At 37.5% G+C, this 18,086-nt stretch overlaps 2 protein-coding genes across 4 annotated transcripts in view; one reads left to right on the top strand and one right to left on the bottom strand.

Moving 5' to 3' along the window:
- GPSM2 (G protein signaling modulator 2) overlaps positions 1 to 2,431 on the bottom strand; it is a 33,026-nt gene extending 30,595 nt beyond the window's left edge. For 2 of the 3 annotated variants that reach the window (XM_075156482.1, XM_075156483.1), the window contains exon 1: positions 2,281 to 2,431. The gene's annotated coding sequence lies outside the window, so the exon portion shown is untranslated. Of the gene's footprint in view, positions 1 to 1,161; positions 1,272 to 2,280 lie in introns of all 3 variants that reach the window. The other variant, XM_075156480.1, reaches the window with a different exon arrangement.
- A 169-nt stretch (positions 2,432 to 2,600) lies between these two features.
- AKNAD1 (AKNA domain containing 1) lies at positions 2,601 to 16,448 on the top strand. The gene is made up of 16 exons (XM_075156470.1): positions 2,601 to 4,634; positions 5,310 to 5,375; positions 5,785 to 5,914; positions 6,017 to 6,168; positions 6,279 to 6,338; positions 6,826 to 6,959; positions 7,323 to 7,458; positions 8,131 to 8,294; positions 8,812 to 8,905; positions 9,531 to 9,634; positions 11,160 to 11,245; positions 12,750 to 12,872; positions 12,962 to 13,072; positions 13,989 to 14,073; positions 14,899 to 15,046; positions 15,690 to 16,448. The coding sequence occupies exons 1-16, from the start codon at positions 3,594 to 3,596 to the stop codon at positions 15,807 to 15,809; spliced, it is 2,754 nt and encodes a 917-aa protein (XP_075012571.1). The 5' UTR covers positions 2,601 to 3,593; the 3' UTR covers positions 15,810 to 16,448.
- Positions 16,449 to 18,086: the final 1,638 nt, after the last annotated feature.

The raw sequence follows: 18,086 nt of genomic DNA, 5'->3' as shown, positions 1-18,086 counted from the left end.
TACAAAAAACTGAATGACAAAAAGAGAAAAGTACAAATATCTTTGCTATTAAATTAAAAAAGTGGAAAACTAAGAGAAACTAAAAATGACCCTGTTTTAAGCAAAACAGGAGAATCCAGATAAACTGTGTAAAACAAGAAAAACTCCCCGCACGTTCAGTAGCTAAAACTACGGACAGATAACATTTATTTTCAAAGAAAACACCCATTTCTTAATAAAACTTTTCCTTCCTAACTAATGGGGAGCCAAGCTGCTCTCCAAATTATATTGCGCTTGGGGACCTGAAGAATACTGGCTTAGAAGATTGGTCTGCTCTCATTTATTGACAAGAAAAGGCTGAGAATTGACATTAGAAACAGTTCTAGCAAAATAAGAATAAATTCCCACCCTGATAAGGTGTAGGAAGTAAGACTCATTTTCAAAATTGTGTTGTTCTCCTCTGCAACATGCCAAAAAAAACAAGTTTTCTATCTTTTTGCAATGCTTTCACTCAACATTCATACTAGAAGAGACTGGCTTGCTGACTACCAAAAGAAAATCTAAGAGGAGAAAGAATTGTCTCTAAATACCTCAGAAAAATTGAAAGAAAAAAATTTAACAATTTAAGCCAAGTGACAATGAAAGCACAAGAACAAAACAGTAAGATGTCTATCAATATCTTTTTAAAAATTACTTTGACGTAACCATCAAGTTCTGAAGTAACTTTCCAGCAAGAGTAGCTGGAATATACAATCTTAAGTAGTTTTAAGCTCCCTGAAAGAGTTACAAGAGCATTTAAATAAAGCATTTTAAATAAAGCAACAGACAAGACCCACATAGGTTTATTCCAGTCCAATAACACTGTCTTAAGTTTCAGGTAAGTTTTGTCTCAGCTTTATACGGAAGTAACTGAAAGTATAAAGTCCTTCCCTCCGAAGAGGGATGCATAACCACAGTTCAGAAGTCTAGGTAACCATTAATGGAACTAGTAAGAAGGAACACTGATACAGGCCTACAAATTAGTTTAAACACAAAATAAAAATATATAAGCAAAGAATTTAGAAGGATTGCATTGTGAGGATGACTTTTTTGCTGACGTTTTCAGCTTTAATAAAATTATTGCTTAAACAAAAGCTATAAAGTTTTCAGACAAAATTTAAGGAGGGACTGGAATCTCTTAACTGATCTTTTTGAGATGCAAGACTCGGCACGTTCTTCTAAATTCTGAGATGGTTGCGCAGCTCTCCATGGCAACCCAGGATGCATGCGCCCTGCAGCCTGCTGGCAAGAACCTAAGAGGAACAGCACGTTAAGCTGAAAAAGCTTCTAAAGCAGAAGGAAGGCCCAGCTTCAAGGTGGGGTACAATTCATATCTTTGGGATCAGGTCAATAACGGGATAAAGAATTCCTGAGTAACTACACCCCTCCGTTCAAAAACTGAATAAGCAAAAGAAGAAGGGGAGGCACTAGACCAACAAAGGCTACAGTCTAGTGGATAAGTAAGACTCGGTTTGGTATAATTGAGTTTGGATCTGCCACAACATTTCTAACTCAAATTCTTGAAGAGTTTAGAGCATGTTCCCTGTATACTTCATAGTATGTTTGCCGGTTCTTTTTTTCCTGTTATACTAATAGCCTGTTTCATTCCTCCCCTTAAAATTTTATTTACTCTTTATCATCCCTATCTATCTTGTTAAGCACAACACAACTGATTAAAGATATCTGATATCTAATGTCTTTTTGCTACTAAGTCACTTTAGAGAAACAAGGGTGATCTCTCAACGATACGCAATCGATAAGGGCTGGTTTGATAGGTATGTCCTGCTTTTGGGTCCAAAGTGAAGTCAACGACTGCCAGGAGAAGTATCGCTTAAAGTCAAAATACGGGACTTCAGACACAAACAGCAGCCTTCCAAAGCTGACTATACGGTAAGTTTATTCGCCAGCACATCGGGCCGCTCAGCAGTGGCTCGGCGATGAAGGCCGCTGCAGCCTTGCGAAGCCGGGACCGGAGGAGCTGGCGCTGCCGCTGCCGCCGGAGCCGCGCTCGGAGCCGCCCGACCGCGGCGCGAGAGCAGGTGCTGACAGGCGGCGGCGGCGGCGCCGGGAGCCGGCGGTCCCACCTGGGCCGGGCGGCCCCGCGCGGCACGGCGGCTGCCCGCCGCAAAGCCCCCCTTCCTGGCACCCGGCGCTCACCGCCGCGCCCACAACGCGACCCCCGCCCAGCCGCCGCTGGCCTCGCAGCGGGCGGCGAGCCACCGGGCCTCCCGGCGCCCCCTCCCGCCCGGGGCCGCGTCTCACCTGGGTGCCGGCGCGGCGGCGGGCTGCGGGGCCGGCGCGGCCCCGGTGCCGGAGCAGTTCCCAGAGCGATCACCGCAGCGGGGAGCGCGGGGCGGCGCCCGCCCACGCGCAGCCGCTCTTCGAACCCACCAATCCCCGCGCGCCCGCCCGCACCGCCAGGGCCGCCCTCCCCCTCAGGCGGGGCGGCCAACGGCCTGCGCACGCTCCGCCCCGCCGCCGGAAGGCCGCATCATTCATACGGACCAATGGGGAGGGAGGGAGGGGCGGGCCCAGGTGGTGGTCGGAGCTCCTCCCCGAGGGGCGGGGCGGGGCCAGGAGGGAGCGGCGCGGCAGCCGCAGCACCTGCAGCCCGGCCGCGCCGCTCCTCCCCGCCCAGGGAGGGGTGCTGCCCCTCCCCGCCCGACGGCACGGCCCGCCCGGCCGCCGCGCTCGGGTTACCGGCGTGTAAGCGGAGACGGCGGCAGCACCGCGCCCGCCGCACACCTGCCGCCCCGGCGGGCCCCGTCACACCGCCCGCAGGGCTGCTCCAGCAGGCGCGTAACGCCGCCGCAGCAACGTACGGCTTCTTGCAAAAGGAAGTTTTAATAAAAGCAGCAGCGGCCGGGCCTCTGCCGCGTAACTTCACTTCCCGCGGAGAACGACAAAAGACAGCCGCGCAGCTGCGCTCCCGCTGAGAGGAAAGCGGTGCTGAGAGTCTGCCTCTTTCTGCCTGAAGTGACTGCAGCTGAGGTGAAACGACATACTGCCTGCATGTGACAAGTCTGTGCGTTACTTCAGTATCATATCAATTCGTTGCTTTTTACCTGATGAAAAGAGAGAAATTAATTGAAAAAGCTTTGGTGGTTTTTCTCTGGTGCAGAGGCTGAAGAAACCCTTTATGGTGGTGAGGTAAAGTGGGAGAAGTTGTATTTTACTACTGTTTTTTTTTTAACTGAGGTTGAATTCTAGTACCACTGTTGGCTCTGTAGCCAAGTTTTTTTGTCTAAAATGCTACAGAGGATTAACAAGCAAGGACAGTTATCTCTGCTTTTGTCATTTGTGTCTTTCTGTTTCCTTCAGTAGTTAATCCAGACTTACACTAGTGCAAGTATGAAAAGGAAACATCCATGTCAGGGGAATGGTTCTAAAAAACAGTAGATCTTACTCTCAAATGTATTTAAGTATAAAATAATTATTACTCATACAAGATTTTGATCCATGCAATCATAAAAGCTCTATCCATAATTGGAGAAGCAATGGCATTCATATTCTACATAAACTGGATATAGAGACTACAAAAAAGTGCAAGCCAGCGGACTGGATGAAAACCCAAAATGAATAGTTCATTTTCAGATGAATTAGGCTGTATCACAGATGCAACTGATGAGGAACAAAATGACTTACCTTATGATGGAGATGTAGGAATAACCTGTAAATACAGTAATAATTCAGATAATTTGAATGACTGTACTTGTACAAAAGATATTTCTGGTATTTTAAACTTGGCCTGTTCTGAAGTTAACAAAAACATAAAAGCAACAGCAAATTATGAAACTCCTTCACAGCCTGAAGAATTCTCCAGTCACCACAGAGACGCCATAGGAACAACAGGAATTTCAGCTGAAATGCCTGGAAGTGAAGCTTTCTTTAAGAAGGAATTACCTGTTAGTAGTTCTAGTAAACCAAATAGCAAAGAACATCTAACTAACTCAAAGATGTCCAATGTCCTTTTCCGTCATTTCTCTAAGGGAGAGTTAACAAGCACATGCCAGTTAATTGAATGCGAGACAATACCAGAGACATCCTTTACTGAAAGTATCGATGACACCGTGAACAAACCCGAGCCTTCAGAACATGACAAAGGCCCTTTAGCGCATGAACAGTGGGCAACTAACTTTGAAGAATATCACTTAGAAAAGCACAAGGAAGTAAACACTGGTGATAAAAATCAAAATGTGCTAAATGAAAATAGATGTGTTTCAAAGAAACCTCTTTCTTTTACTGATAAGTGTGGGTGCAGACAAGAAAATTCACAATTGATTAATGAGAACGAAGACACACACATCTTTCAAAACATGAAAGAAGAGAGCACCCTGTTGAAGAAAACAGTTTCACCTCTCGAGCTCAAATATGGCCAAGGTCAAGCTCACTATTGCCTTCCTGACTTCTCTGAAGTTGCTTCAGAAGTTAAAGTACCAAAAAGAAGTGACAATATTAACTCACTTCCTACAACTGAAAGAGCAAAATCCTTCCCTGTTTTGCTAAGTAAATCGGTAATTGTGAATAACATTCTAGAAAATAAGAACTATTTCAATTCTGCTGAAATAGAGAATCAAGAACAAATGAGAATTCCAGAACTGTTGCAACAGCCAGAGGTAATTAAAATGCTCTAAGAAATTCTTAATACTTGGTAAAGAGTGGTTTACCATAAGAAGATATTCTGTATCCAGTAAAATCTAACATGACTAGTTCATGCAGGCAGTCTATAGGTATCAGCAAGTATATCACTTTAGTCAACAATTGCTTTCACAAATAAAATGTTGTGGGACTGAATTTATATGGAACATTCATTACCAAATATTTAATGACGCTCTGGAGTGTTATTTGCAATTATAAAGCATCCTATCAAATCATTAAGAAATTCACTATAAATTGTTATTTCTAGTATTATACATAAATGTTCAAATTCACCAAAAGTACTTGAAAGTTTTTCTTAAAAATATATTTTTATACTGTGCCTGTGATTATGTTGCATTTTTTCACATCTTAACACTCTTCAACTATTTATATAGGTATTTATTGACAAGTCAATTCTTTTTAAAGTATTTGTTTGACAACAGTATTTCTCTTATTGTAGTAAATTTCTTTTAAAGTTTGTTAGTAATTAGATAATCACTTCTCAATTTCATGCCCTGCCATGGAGTTCACTCACAGAGCTATACAGATGCTTAAGTCCATTCCTAGATTTGTATCTTAGTAAATCGTTCGATTTTACTAAAAATGTAACAAGTTTTAATAGTTTTCCCTATTATTTCCTGGCTGCAAACAAGATGCTGACCCATGCACAGCATGCTGACACCCAGAATCATATTCACTACCTGAGACTGAATCCTAAGGTAAATCTCTCAAAATAGGTTGTGGTTTTTTGTTGGGGTTTTTTTTGTGTGGTTGGTTTGTTTGTTTGTTTTGTTGTTGGTTGTTGTTTTTTTTTTTTTTTTTTCCAATTAATTCCCCTTTATCTCTAGGACTATGAATATTCCCGAAAACTATTTTTGTCACCTTCATATTGTACTTCCCATTTATAGAAATCCTTTTTAGATTTTCACAATGTAGAGTTGAAGTATTTAAGTATTTATACAATGAGACATTATACATACATCAAACTATAAACACAGAAAATTATACGGTATTGTTATAATAAATATTTCATTAATTTTAATAACTTGTCATATGTATTTGGAGCTATTTCTAAATTTTTTGTTTATGTCCACAAGTGTTCTATAACCAAAGTTCTCATTTTAACAGATACTTCGTCAGTCAGATTTTCCAAATGCCAGCATTGCCATTTACTCAGAAGACACTGGGACATCCTCCGAAGTCTTTACGTTACATGCTTCTATCCCTACACAATCTACACATGGTCTGTCTAAAGCAAGTAAATAAAATCACAGTAACTATACAAATGACTATTTTATGCAAGTTGATAGCCCTTTTGAGTAGAAATTCCAATTGATTGATCTTATCTTGTATTATGTAGGATTACAGTGTGGAACAACAGCATCAGCATTACCAGCAGCTGGTACAGTAGAAGCACACTGTCTAAATCCTTCTGATTTACTGCCAGAACTAACACTAGGAGAAAAGATGTCTCAAGTACTAAAGGATCAAACAGATCAACTGATAAAGAAAGTAGAGAGCTCTGTTTCAATATATTCTTTGCACTGATGTTCAAGTTCTATACTCATTTGGTATATTAGTTTTTAAAATCCCCCAAAAATGTCTAATATATTGTCTTGAAGGTGGAAGACTTCTCTAAGCGTATGACCCAAGAGACATTCCTTTTACAAGACAACCATCTGGTAAATTAATTTATGTATTTTCAGTTATCTGAAATGCACTCTAAATGGCTGTAGACTCATAATTTTCTGGCAAGATACTTGATGTTTTCCTCAAACAAACATTTAAAAATACCCTTTTTCTCAATCTCAGACTGAAATTATGAGTTTAAGAGGCAAAAATGAAGGTGTTCAGTACATGGCTGAATTCTTAAAACTGTTTTAGGGATTACAACTCAAAACTATTAGTGAAAGGCCTTAAGTTGCCATGTAAGTTATGAATTTTGACATGTAGGGTATCAGTTCAGAAGTCATGGTTTAATATTTTACTTGTTCATAATAGAGCAGCACAGAGTACTAGGTGGACATACAAGATCCAGTTCAGAGCCGTACCAAAATTGTTACCAACATCACTGCAAACAGCATCTGGCTTACATAGCATAAGTAGCTATCACTATGGCTTGCTAAATCATAATGACATTTGCTATTGAATTATTTCTTATTGGTGAAGGCATTAAATCAATTGAAAAGATACCTCAAGGCCTTGGAAAGGAATTACTTAACAACTAGAGAAGAGCACCGTAATTTACAGCTGCAGAACTACAAGGAGAAGTCTATCAACATCGGAGAGTTTGATCCTGAAAGGTTAGAAGATAAGTGCTAAGTAGTACATCAGTATATTTTCCATATTTTGAGTGCCTTACAACCATTACTTCATTTATCCATTAGAATTTTCCTGAAGTGAAAACATTATCTTAACATTATATGTGGTAATCTAGAAGTGATTTGGCCAAAATTCATCTTGGGCTTTACATATAAACATTTATCTAGTTATAATTAGGGTATCTAATTGATTAATTCAAGTTCTTAAAAGGGACTCCGTGAACTCTATTAATTTATTTTTTTCCTATGGGAAGTGTACTGCAATGCCCAGTATGGTTATCATAGTAAGAAATAAAATACCAGTTTATACAGGTTTCACTAACTGTGTATTGCAATTGGGTTTAGAAAGGTGGAAGGGGAAATATTTAGACTTGGCATGCTGCTTGAAGACATCCAAGAACAAACTGATGATAGCAAGTGCAACTCGTCTTCTTTGCTTACTTCCTGTGAATCTGCCCATTCATCATACTCTCTTTGTGAGGTAACTCAGTGAGTTTTATTATTTAAAGACTACAATTCTTCTGTTTTACTGATGCAAGTCTCAAGAACCTCACTGTGGTTGTACTATTGTATGTTCTCCTCTAATAAGAGCATGATGCTTTTAGATAGCATGTTACTGCAAAGAAAATTTTTTTCATGAAATATTAACTTAATAATATTTCATTTCTTATAACAGAAACCTAAGCATAAAAGCACAACTACACTGAATATTCTTAATCCCAGCTTCAAAAGCATTTATTTCAGAATAAGAAAATATGAGCAGCTACTTGAACTTTTACAAAGCTGTCTTTGTTTTTGGAAATTAATCACTATCATTTAGTTGGAAGAAATATTACTTGGTTTGTCCAAGATTCTTAGACTACAGAATTACTAGAAGACCAAACATTATTGTGCTATAGAAAATTGAGTTTACTGCTAAGCATGGTAATATTTTGTCCTGCATCATAAATGAATGCACAAAAAAAAGTCTTATGGCCTTCTACAAATCTACAGATAAGTATCACCAAATACTTTCATAGTCAATGTTTTAGAAAACATTTTTCTCTGAATCCCACGTTAGAGACACTCAGAAAATGCTGGCTGGTAGAAGTCATGTACTTGCAATGTAATGAGCACATACTACGTGTATCTATGCTGTGGTTACTTTGTACAGAGCTCAGTAGTTTCAAGCATTGCTGATCCTCCAGAAAGAAGAGGTATTGAAACTGTATTTCTTCACAAGAACAATGAGGGAGAAAAAAGTCAGACAACGGATGTAATCCCACAGACAAATCAATTTTCTTTAGAAGGCAACAAGTGCAATCTTTGTCTTCATATGTAAGTGAAAACTTTGAAACAGCTATTGAAGCTTTTATAAAAATTTACCTAAAATTATTTGCGGAATATAGAAAATTGGGATGTCTGGAATCTTTGACAGCCACGGGAATATTTCCAGAATAAAATTTTACAGAATTCTATAATTGCATACCCAGGAATTCCTTCCAACCTGGCATTTCTACCTTTTTGGGTCTTATGGACCTCCAAAACATTACCATCAGTTTCACTAGGAGTTAAATTATACCTCTGTATAAAATTCATTGCAACCACACAAATTCAGGATACGAATGACTAGTCAAAGTACAGTGCCAGTAAAAAATTATTTGCCAATATTTGTGTGGTATTTTTAATTAAAAAAGAAAAGGAAGGGATGCAGATATTTACATAATTAGCCATCAAAACTTTCTGAAATAATTCTAGATACTGTCTCTGCCCTCCTGGGGAGTATTTCATAGGTGTTAATAATGTCAATGAGATTAGAAAAATAAACCAAATGTTTTCCCCTTAACCAATTAAGGCTACAAAAGAGAGCTGAATCAACTTGCAGAAGAGAAACAGAGCCTCTGGGACAAGGAGGTCTGCTAGCAAACAAGCATTCTTCCAACGTAATGGTATGAGATCTGTTTCCATACGCACATTTTTTTAAGCTTAGATTATCTTATTCAGCTTTGAGATCACACATCATTTTTCTCTTCAGCTTTTGCACAGCATGATGGCTCAAGCTTTTGAGATACTACAGCATATCATAATATTGCTGAATTGGTTTCCAAAGGAGAAATTTAAGGAAAGACTCTCAAACATTTTTGAAATTTGTGATAAAGTTTGCTTCTCCCAGGGAAGATTTAACTGTGTTTACTAGCCTGCCTTTATTATTTGTTCAGAGAGCAAAAACCTACAAGCAATTGCTTGCCTACAAAAATATTTAATTTTAAGGCATTGAGAGAAATTAATATGCTAATTATATACGCTAATCCTTTTCAAAGCAACATGAAAACCTGTCTTGAATTCCAACTTCACAGATGAAAAAGTGCTCATATTTTGTCCAGTGTGCTCTCCAGTTAGAATTGTAAATAGATAAATCAAATTGTAGAGTTGATGGCAACTAAAAGCAATATAGAAGTGATATGCAAATGATGGTACTGTTTACACTATCCTCTTTGATAGATAATACAGTTACAGATACACAGTAACATAAACAATTACATATAAATTTGTTTTGCCTTCTGGGTGCAACAGAGATTCCTTTCACCCAAGGAAAAATACGCTGCTGAAGGTCTTCCATCCCATAGTCAGGGTACATTAAGTCAAAAATTTAATGCTGATGAAGAAAGTATGAAAGGGTAAGTGTATTACATATTTGGGCTAGTCATAGACGTGGTTTTCTACAGCTAAGTAAACAGATGCATGCATGTACACTGATATGTCTCTATATGGGTCTCTGCATGAAACACTATATGTCTTTAATATATATAAATGAACGGATGATCTGTTTTCAAGTTTATCACCAGTTAATCGCATAAGGTATGTGATATACCAGCCCACCAGAAAAACTGCAAAACTCCCATCAATTTTATTAAAGAGAGGATTGTATTCATATTACGAAGTAGCCCATCTTGGTGCACTAGTATGTGGTTTATGGTGCTTAAATGGCACAGAATTATTTTAATAGTGCATTAAGAGAAGAGGCTTTGTTTTTGTTCTCTATTCAGCGATGCATGTCAGCATCCCGAATTGGGAGGGTTGCAAAGTGTTCAGCAATGAAAAATATTTGAAATTATCATTGTCATGAACTAATCTGGTAGGCCTGGAAGGAGAGCATATTGATACATCTGCATACATTTCAAGTGTAAGGGTCAATCTGTAAAGTTTCATTTACAGAAATGTCTGTGTGATAAAAGTAATTCTATATGGGTTATTTTGGAGTTTGAAATTTTGGCAAATTAAATCTCTATCCAAAGCTAGATCTTACAATACATGCAGTATGGAACACAGTAATATTTATCTAAATATGCTCTCAGATTATTTTACAAAGTAGATATTTATTTATCTAGTAAAACTCACCTAGCTTCCATTTTTTTTCCTCTGTCATTTAAAGAAAGTTAGCTCAATCTTCTGATCATTATTTTCATGAATGGGTGGAAAATTTTCCAAATACATGTGATGATACTGTATGCCCTAGTTGAAAATATATATATGTCAAATAACGCAAACAAGGAACTTCATTCTTGTTCTGTCAGAAGGTACACCTTAAATATTCCTCTAATTATCTAAAGGCAGTAAAATTAAAGCCTTAATAGCGCCAAGTTACTAAGAAACCATATCATCCTTACCGTTGATAATATTTTGATGCAACTTACGTGAACACATATATAAGTGGTTGAGTCACCATCCCTGGAAGTATTTAAAAGACGTGTAGATGAGGCGCTTAGGGACATGGTTTAGTGGGCATGGTGGTGTTGGGTTGACGGGTTGGACTCGATCTTAGAGGTCTTTTCCAACCTTAATGATTCTATGATTCTATGATTCTATGAAATACAGAGGATTCTATACTACTTTGTTATTCAAAGATGTGATTATCAAGACCTCTACTTTTAAGCATTTTTAACAGCTCTGATAAGTCAAGGTCCTTTTGTCAGAATGTGTGCTTTAACTAAAGGGGTCACCATTTCACAATTGGTTGATTTTTAATTTAAGCTTCTACTTAACCACCTTTTCAGATAACTGATAGAGCTGAGTTCTTTCTATGAGTAAATCTGATTTCTCCTCAGCTAAGAAGTAGTCAAACATTAATATAATATGCTCATAAGGCTCATCATAAAGGTATTAAGATACAATTAAAATACCATTCTGTTTTCATGCTCAAAGAAATACAAACATCCAGGAAAGGAAAACTGGAACATGTTCACTCTTCATTCAGAGAAAACCAACTGATTTATCAGATACCAACCTGAGTAAGTAGTGATGGCATACAAAAAAGTCAGAACTGTGCTTATACCTACTATTGAATCCTGTTAAGAAATACATTCCTGTCACATCTCAGCAGCATGAAAATTGTTTGTAGTTTTAACAAATGTTACTGCTTAGCACAGCGCTAAGAATAAAAGGGAGACTAAAGAGGACACCAAGTCAAATTTGCTTTGGAAGTCTCAGTGACGGACCAAGAGGCAACAGGCAAGCTGCAACAGAATTTCCAGTTAGATATGAGCAAAAAGAGTTTTAACGCTGGGTCTAGTCAAACATTGAAACGGTTTTCCTTAGAGAGGCTATGGCATCTCCATCCTTGGAGATATCAAAACTCACCCGGACAGGGTCCTAAGCAACTTCATCTAAGTTGGTCCTGTTTTGAGAGGGAATTGGGCCAGATGATCTCCAGAAGTCGTATGCAACCTGAATTACTCTGTAATTCACCTTTTTAGATAAGTTTCCAAATATTACTAACATTTTCAAAAGCCTAACAGTGGTGTGCACACAATGCTTTGATTTTTGCTTTTTCTCCTTATCATGTGCATTTATTTCATGTCCTAAAAGGAGATTCCAAACTTGGTGACTGAAACTTTTCATATCAGTACTTCCACTTTTAGTTTTTGGATTCAACTTTCTTATTCTGCATGAAAACAAAAGGAAAAGGTTTTCCTAAATCTTTGATCCATTCAGTGTTGACACAGACTAGAAATACTCTCCTTCCTTAGTCCAGCTCCTAATAATATAATTTCACCAAATCCAAACTAGAGCCCACACAGGCTACTGTGAGCTAGTTAAGTCAGCTGTCAAGTCATTCAAGACTCCAGCTCTTGGAGGTTCACTATGAATCTGTTGGCATTTGTTTCTCTTAGGGCATCCCAATTTTATCTTTCTACTGCAGAATACTTTGATGCTGTTAGTACCCAACAAGTAAAAGAGAATAGTCCTAAATTCAGTTGTAGGTCTGAATAAGTAGGTTATTCTTACCTTTGGTCTACCTTTTGTCCTTGGCTTCTCTGTGATATCCTTTCACTTCAACATAATACACTGGGGCCATTATTGTTAGTATTGGTTTGTGCAATAGCTAAAGCAGTGTCATACTAGATCCTCCCAGATTCTCGTCACATTCCTCTTAGGTTGCATTGTTTTCCTAACACTTCAACTTGTAGGAATTTTAACCTTCAAAACAAGAACCTAAAAGAAAGGGAGATGGAGAGCTTAATTTTTTTTAAAAAACAGTTCTGGGACTGGAAACAACAACCACCAAAAAAAAAAAAAAAATCTACATTTGAGGCTTACAGTCAGGGCTGAAAGCCAATCTTTAAAGTTCAATTCCCCTGTAAAATGGAGGAAAAAGTACTTTCAAATTTCAGTAGTGTTAATGGCAGCGAAGGGCTCAGAAATGATGGTGGTGAAAGCCAAATAATTACCTAGGTACACAGGACAAAATTTCTAATATTTCAGACCTTTTTAATATATTTTTTGGGATTTTAGGCAGCGATTCAGAAGACATCTCAGCCTATGATTCTTATAATGATTCACAAAGCGAGGAACTTGTGAACTGTGAGACTGAAAATTACAAAACATTCAATACAAGATTATTTGGAGAGAAAAAAGGTATAATGATTGCAAAAATATTAAAATCTACACAAGAATATTCTTGTTTATAGTGTGTTTTTTTCTAAACAACATGTCTTTGTTTTCAGGTCTTAGATGCAGATGCCCTAGAGGAAGCAGAGATCAATTTAAACTCAGGAATTACAAAGACACTGTTCAGTCTTGTGCCCCACATAGAAATAAAAGTTCTGGTTCATCCTGTAAGTATAAAGTGTTACTGAAATAATTACCCATCACAGGCTAGATTTTAAGGGGCAGAAAGCCACACTGCACATGTATCAGGCCAAATTTAATTTAGTATAAGCAATCAGTAGCATTGTAGCTAAACAGTGAATGTGTACAGAACTTGTAGAGCAAGATCAGCAAATCCAGCTTTTACACAGCTAGCCAAGTTTAATCCCCATACAGAGAGCTTTAACTTTCTCTGGTTCTTTATGAGAGGAGTCTCTTCCATATTTCATTTATGACAGGGATATCTCATTTTGCAGTGCCACATGGAATAATACTAAAATTGGGTATTACCGTGCCAACTTTTTCAGTGCTAGCTATTTCCTAATGCAGCATAAATAAGTACTAAAGAAAATTCCAGTTCTACACTCAAATTGTGTGACATGCAGCAAAGGCAAGGAAAGCCTAATTAAAAAAAAAAAAAAAGTTGAACATTTAGCTTTTGAAGTCACTTATCTCAGACTCCTCTCTCTATACTCCTTCCTATACTGTAGGAAGAAATTGCACACAGAAAAATATAAATTTTCAACAGTGGGAAGAAAGTACAGGTTAGTTACTTCTCTATAGAAATACTGTAAAACTATAAATCAAACTAGTATTCATGTAATTATTAAGATTATGAGAGTCTGATTATTCTACACTTTCCCCTGCAGTCTTTCACTGTATGAAAAGGAATATAAATCTGCATACCATTTGTCACAGAACTAAATTCAACAGCAAACCCAAAAAGGTTAAATCTGTCCTCATTTACAAAAAACCTTTAAACATATTCAAGTTTTATTCAGCAGTGATAGTTAACTTTTTTTATTTATGCTAAATAAATGTTAAATATATAGAAAATTACTTTTTTTTTGGCTTTTGTTTTAAACATGGCCTCAACAACTCCAGCTTATTCACAGAAGAGAATCTCCACTCAAAAGGCTCAAAAAAATAAACAGCCACATGAACTTGCAAACCGACCTTCTTTTGAAAGGTAACCTGTAGCAATAACTATATGTAGTACAACAGAAAATGCCATTGTTGAAGATTCAGCATGGAAAAAAACCTCACCAGTATCATAAGCAGGAAGAATGTTTTCTCTTTTGCGGTACATGTGGTATATTAGAATTTTACTCAATAATGAAATGAAAATATTTACTCTAAGAACGAGTAAAGTAGTTCTTCAATCTTTCTAATATAATGAAGAGTCAACATCTGACTTCTTTAGCTGACACATTTGGTTTAAAAAAAAAAACTCACTTCATTAAGAGGATGTTCCCATTCACAGATTCAAAAGCAGGTCTGTATTATTTAAGATGCAATTCTCTTTGCTACCAACTATTTCTTCGTAAGTAACAGTCCCACTTTAAACTGTTAACATTAAATTACACTGGGAGTCTGAAGTAAAATGGATTCTTAACTATAGCACAGACTAGACTGAAACTCAGACCTAAGTTTTGTTACCATAGTTTTTTGACAACATTACTCAATAGCAGCAATTGCCTGGAAGTACAGCAGCTGCACTTGAGAATCAATGGCATAGACCACTCTGTGAGAGAAGGTTACAGCACCAAGAATGTGATGCTATTATGAGAGATTTCCTGACTCTGCATCCTGGAATGTTTTCTGTCTTACTGCAATACAGATGTAACACAAATTATGATGGGCTGTGGTTTAAAATTAAATGAAAAATTCTACTCACTGTAAAATTAACTTGCAACTGAGTATGCTCTCAAGGTGCATGTATTTAATTCCTCGTTTACAGATTATTTTGCTTACTAAAATTGTTTGTGTTTTATTCTATATATCTTATCTTTAGGCCAAACTTTGAGGCTGCCAAAACCTGCTATTCAAGCACATATGATAAAATTATCCTTTCACATCAATACTTACCCAGCAAGAAGTCTGCCCGAAGCAGATCTGCAGTTAACATCAGAAACAGAAATGCCAGTGATTCCAATGCAAATGTAAGACTTTAGAGTGAAAATTAAAAGCCACACAACTATCTCAGGCAGAGTACATCCCCACATCATGGCAATATTGAACATCCCCATTCTTAGCAAGTTGATTATTACAATCTAAGCGTGTCTAGTCCATTTGAGGATAAGACAGGAGGGAGTTTAAAAAACGAAGTGTTTTAGCTTATATATTAGTATATTACTTCATATGAGTATGTTACAGACTTTTTATGCAACTTAGTCTCTGTATAAATGGTGAAAGGGGCAGAGAAAGAGTACCGGATCTTACCTCTGGAATTATGTTTCATATATACTGAAACAAAGAATGTCACCCTAGCCATACAAACCACTATCAAAACCAGAAGAAAACCTTCTCAATACAACAAACATGCACCACACTGGGACTGCTACTTTAGAAAGGTATAAATATCCCTCAGTTCAAAGGATTACACAATTAAAGAGGGAAATAAGTAACAGAAACTTCCAACTTGAATCCTGGAGCAGTATATCACATGACTCAGAATTTTTACTTCTCAACATGTATTCAGTGTGAAAATGCTACACAGAACCTTAATTAAACATCACTTTCTATTCTATACCTATGTAAATATTTGCCTTCAGTATAAACAAGGCTATATTTTATTCCCAACAGATTTTAAGTTCTACTCTGGATCATGCCATACAGACAGCGAACAGTTTGAAGAAAGCTACAGAACGAATGGTGCGAGCAGTTTCAGAAGATCTAGCTAAAGTTAAAAGAAAACAGCTTTAACTACCTAGTTTCAAATGCTATATTGTTTTGCTGCTCGATACTGAAGTGTCAGTATCTCTGCAAATATAAAAAGATAAATACAAAGATCAGAAAGTCAGCTAGCTGACTTTGCTAGCTGTTCTGTAACTATCAGTACTAAACTAAACCAAACCAGAGCATATTGGTATTCCACATGTTTACACTCAGTCTCAGAACTGGAAAACAAATTACTAATTCTACTGAAAGTCTTTAGCATGTTGGCTAATCCCTGCTACTGTGTACAGCTACCTTCTCTAAGCACTCATATCTCTAAGATAGCTTAATAAAAAGTGGCTTAAACAAGCAAGGTTAACTTTTTGACTTTTGATTTCTCCCCACCCCCAAATAGGAGAATAAATCTGAGTCATTACTACATTCATTTTCTTCCCACACCTTAACAGCAGCTGCTTAAGCACATCAACAAAGGGAAACAGCCTCTGCACCTGAGACATCTATAAGCATCATGCTAACATACCAAGTCATAGTTAACATATGTAATTATTTTGGTTTTAGTGCGCCCTACATTGAGAGTTGTTTAAGATACTTCCTTGCATGGCTCAGTAACTGAGTAATACCATTTGTTGTCTATGTCTTCCTAACAATTAAATTGTCTGTTTCTTCAGTGTGGTGTCCTTACCTTGTCAGATATATCTGGCTTTGAGATTTTAACTGATGGTAAGTAGGTTGGAAAATTTTAAAATACTGTAGAAACACAGTGGGCCAAGAAAAGTCATCTATTATTTTCCTTCTGAAATCCATTTAACTGCAGTGATTAAAAACAAGGAGACAGTTAACAGCCTTGTATTACCAGGGATGCTATTCACTGAAGCAGTTCCAAAGTATATAGGGACTGATGGAAACCATCACTTCAAGTGGGAAGTGACAGTGCATTGCTTAAAAAGGATAGTCATTTTCAGGCAAACCTGAGTGGTTTCATCAGTTGATGGATACAGAGATAATCCAGACTCTGTTCACGCAAGTAGTGATAGCTAAACTTGCTGCCGTGTACCACTGATTTACTAGCTTGAGTCAATGCCTTTTTTCAGGGCTTCTTCCACACTTCACAGTCAACAATGCTATTAACCTTTCTTTTCTCCCTTAGGCTCTTAGTGTATATCCTTATAACTTGATTTGCCTCTGCTTATTATCCATGTTTTTGCTTTATTTAGCTTAAGGTAACAGCACAGGATAGTGAAAGGCTCACTCCCTGTGCTAGATTAATGTTTGGAATGTCCCTGTTATTATTTTGCAAGTGAACTTAATAGTTGAAGTAATTGCTGTAGGCTTCCTAGATCGAACAAAAAAGATGAATCTCTTCCACAGAAATCTTTCTACACCACAAGAACAGCTAAACCTTTTGTTTATCCTGGGTCACTGTCTGAACCTGCTGTCCTAGGCCTCACAGCAAATGCCTAAAAAAAGAACATATTTAAGACAAGCACATAAGTGACATTTCCTCAGAACATTCTTTGGCAAACGGAAAGCTCAGAGTCCTTCCAAATCAGCAGTAATATCTTTCCATTTAATAACCCTATAAAGATTTTTCTCTCATGTATGTCGAGGTTTTAAAGCATGTCATTACTGCACAATGGCTCAGATGCTAGAAGTCCTTTTGTTTTGAATTTGACAACTGCAAGTTTCATGTGTTACTTCACACACTGAATACGAAGGCAACGTGTCTCTTCAGTCTGCACACTAACATGATTTTTTCAAGGCTTCCAGCACATACTCCTCCATCACCTTTTTTCCCCTTGATCAAGGATCCTATTCTAGCCATTCTTGACATCAGAGTTGTTCCATACCTTTGATTTTCCTCTTAGTCATCTCTGAATCTTGTCCAGATTCAACTTAAGAAATAAATTGCACTTGGAAATATATATCTTTATTATCTAGGGTAATCAGACCAACACCTGTGCTTATGTGAATCTGCGCCCACATGTATAGGCTAGGTATCTATTTTAAGATGTATAATATGAAAACAGGAACTTTCAAAGTTATAATATACCTTGTACGTGTACTCTAAAACATTAGGTTTTGGGGGCAGACTTATCTTGATACAACTCTTTCCCATTCTTGATAAAACAATTCTTCATCTAGGGAAAAAAAGCAGCCAAGAAGATACTTGGGAAAAAAATAAACATCTTTACAAGAATTGTTGGGTTTTTTCCCCCTCCTCCACAAGCTCCTGTAAAAAAACAGGAGCTGGTTTGGCCTATATATTGCTGTCAGATTTCTTATCTTAAAGCACCTCTATTAATC

The sequence above is a fragment of the Calonectris borealis genome, chromosome 8 (genome assembly GCF_964195595.1).
Source record: "Calonectris borealis chromosome 8, bCalBor7.hap1.2, whole genome shotgun sequence".
NCBI lineage: Eukaryota > Metazoa > Chordata > Aves > Procellariiformes > Procellariidae > Calonectris > Calonectris borealis.
Note: the sequence above shows the minus strand (reverse complement) of the source record. Positions and strands in the feature narration are given on the sequence as shown.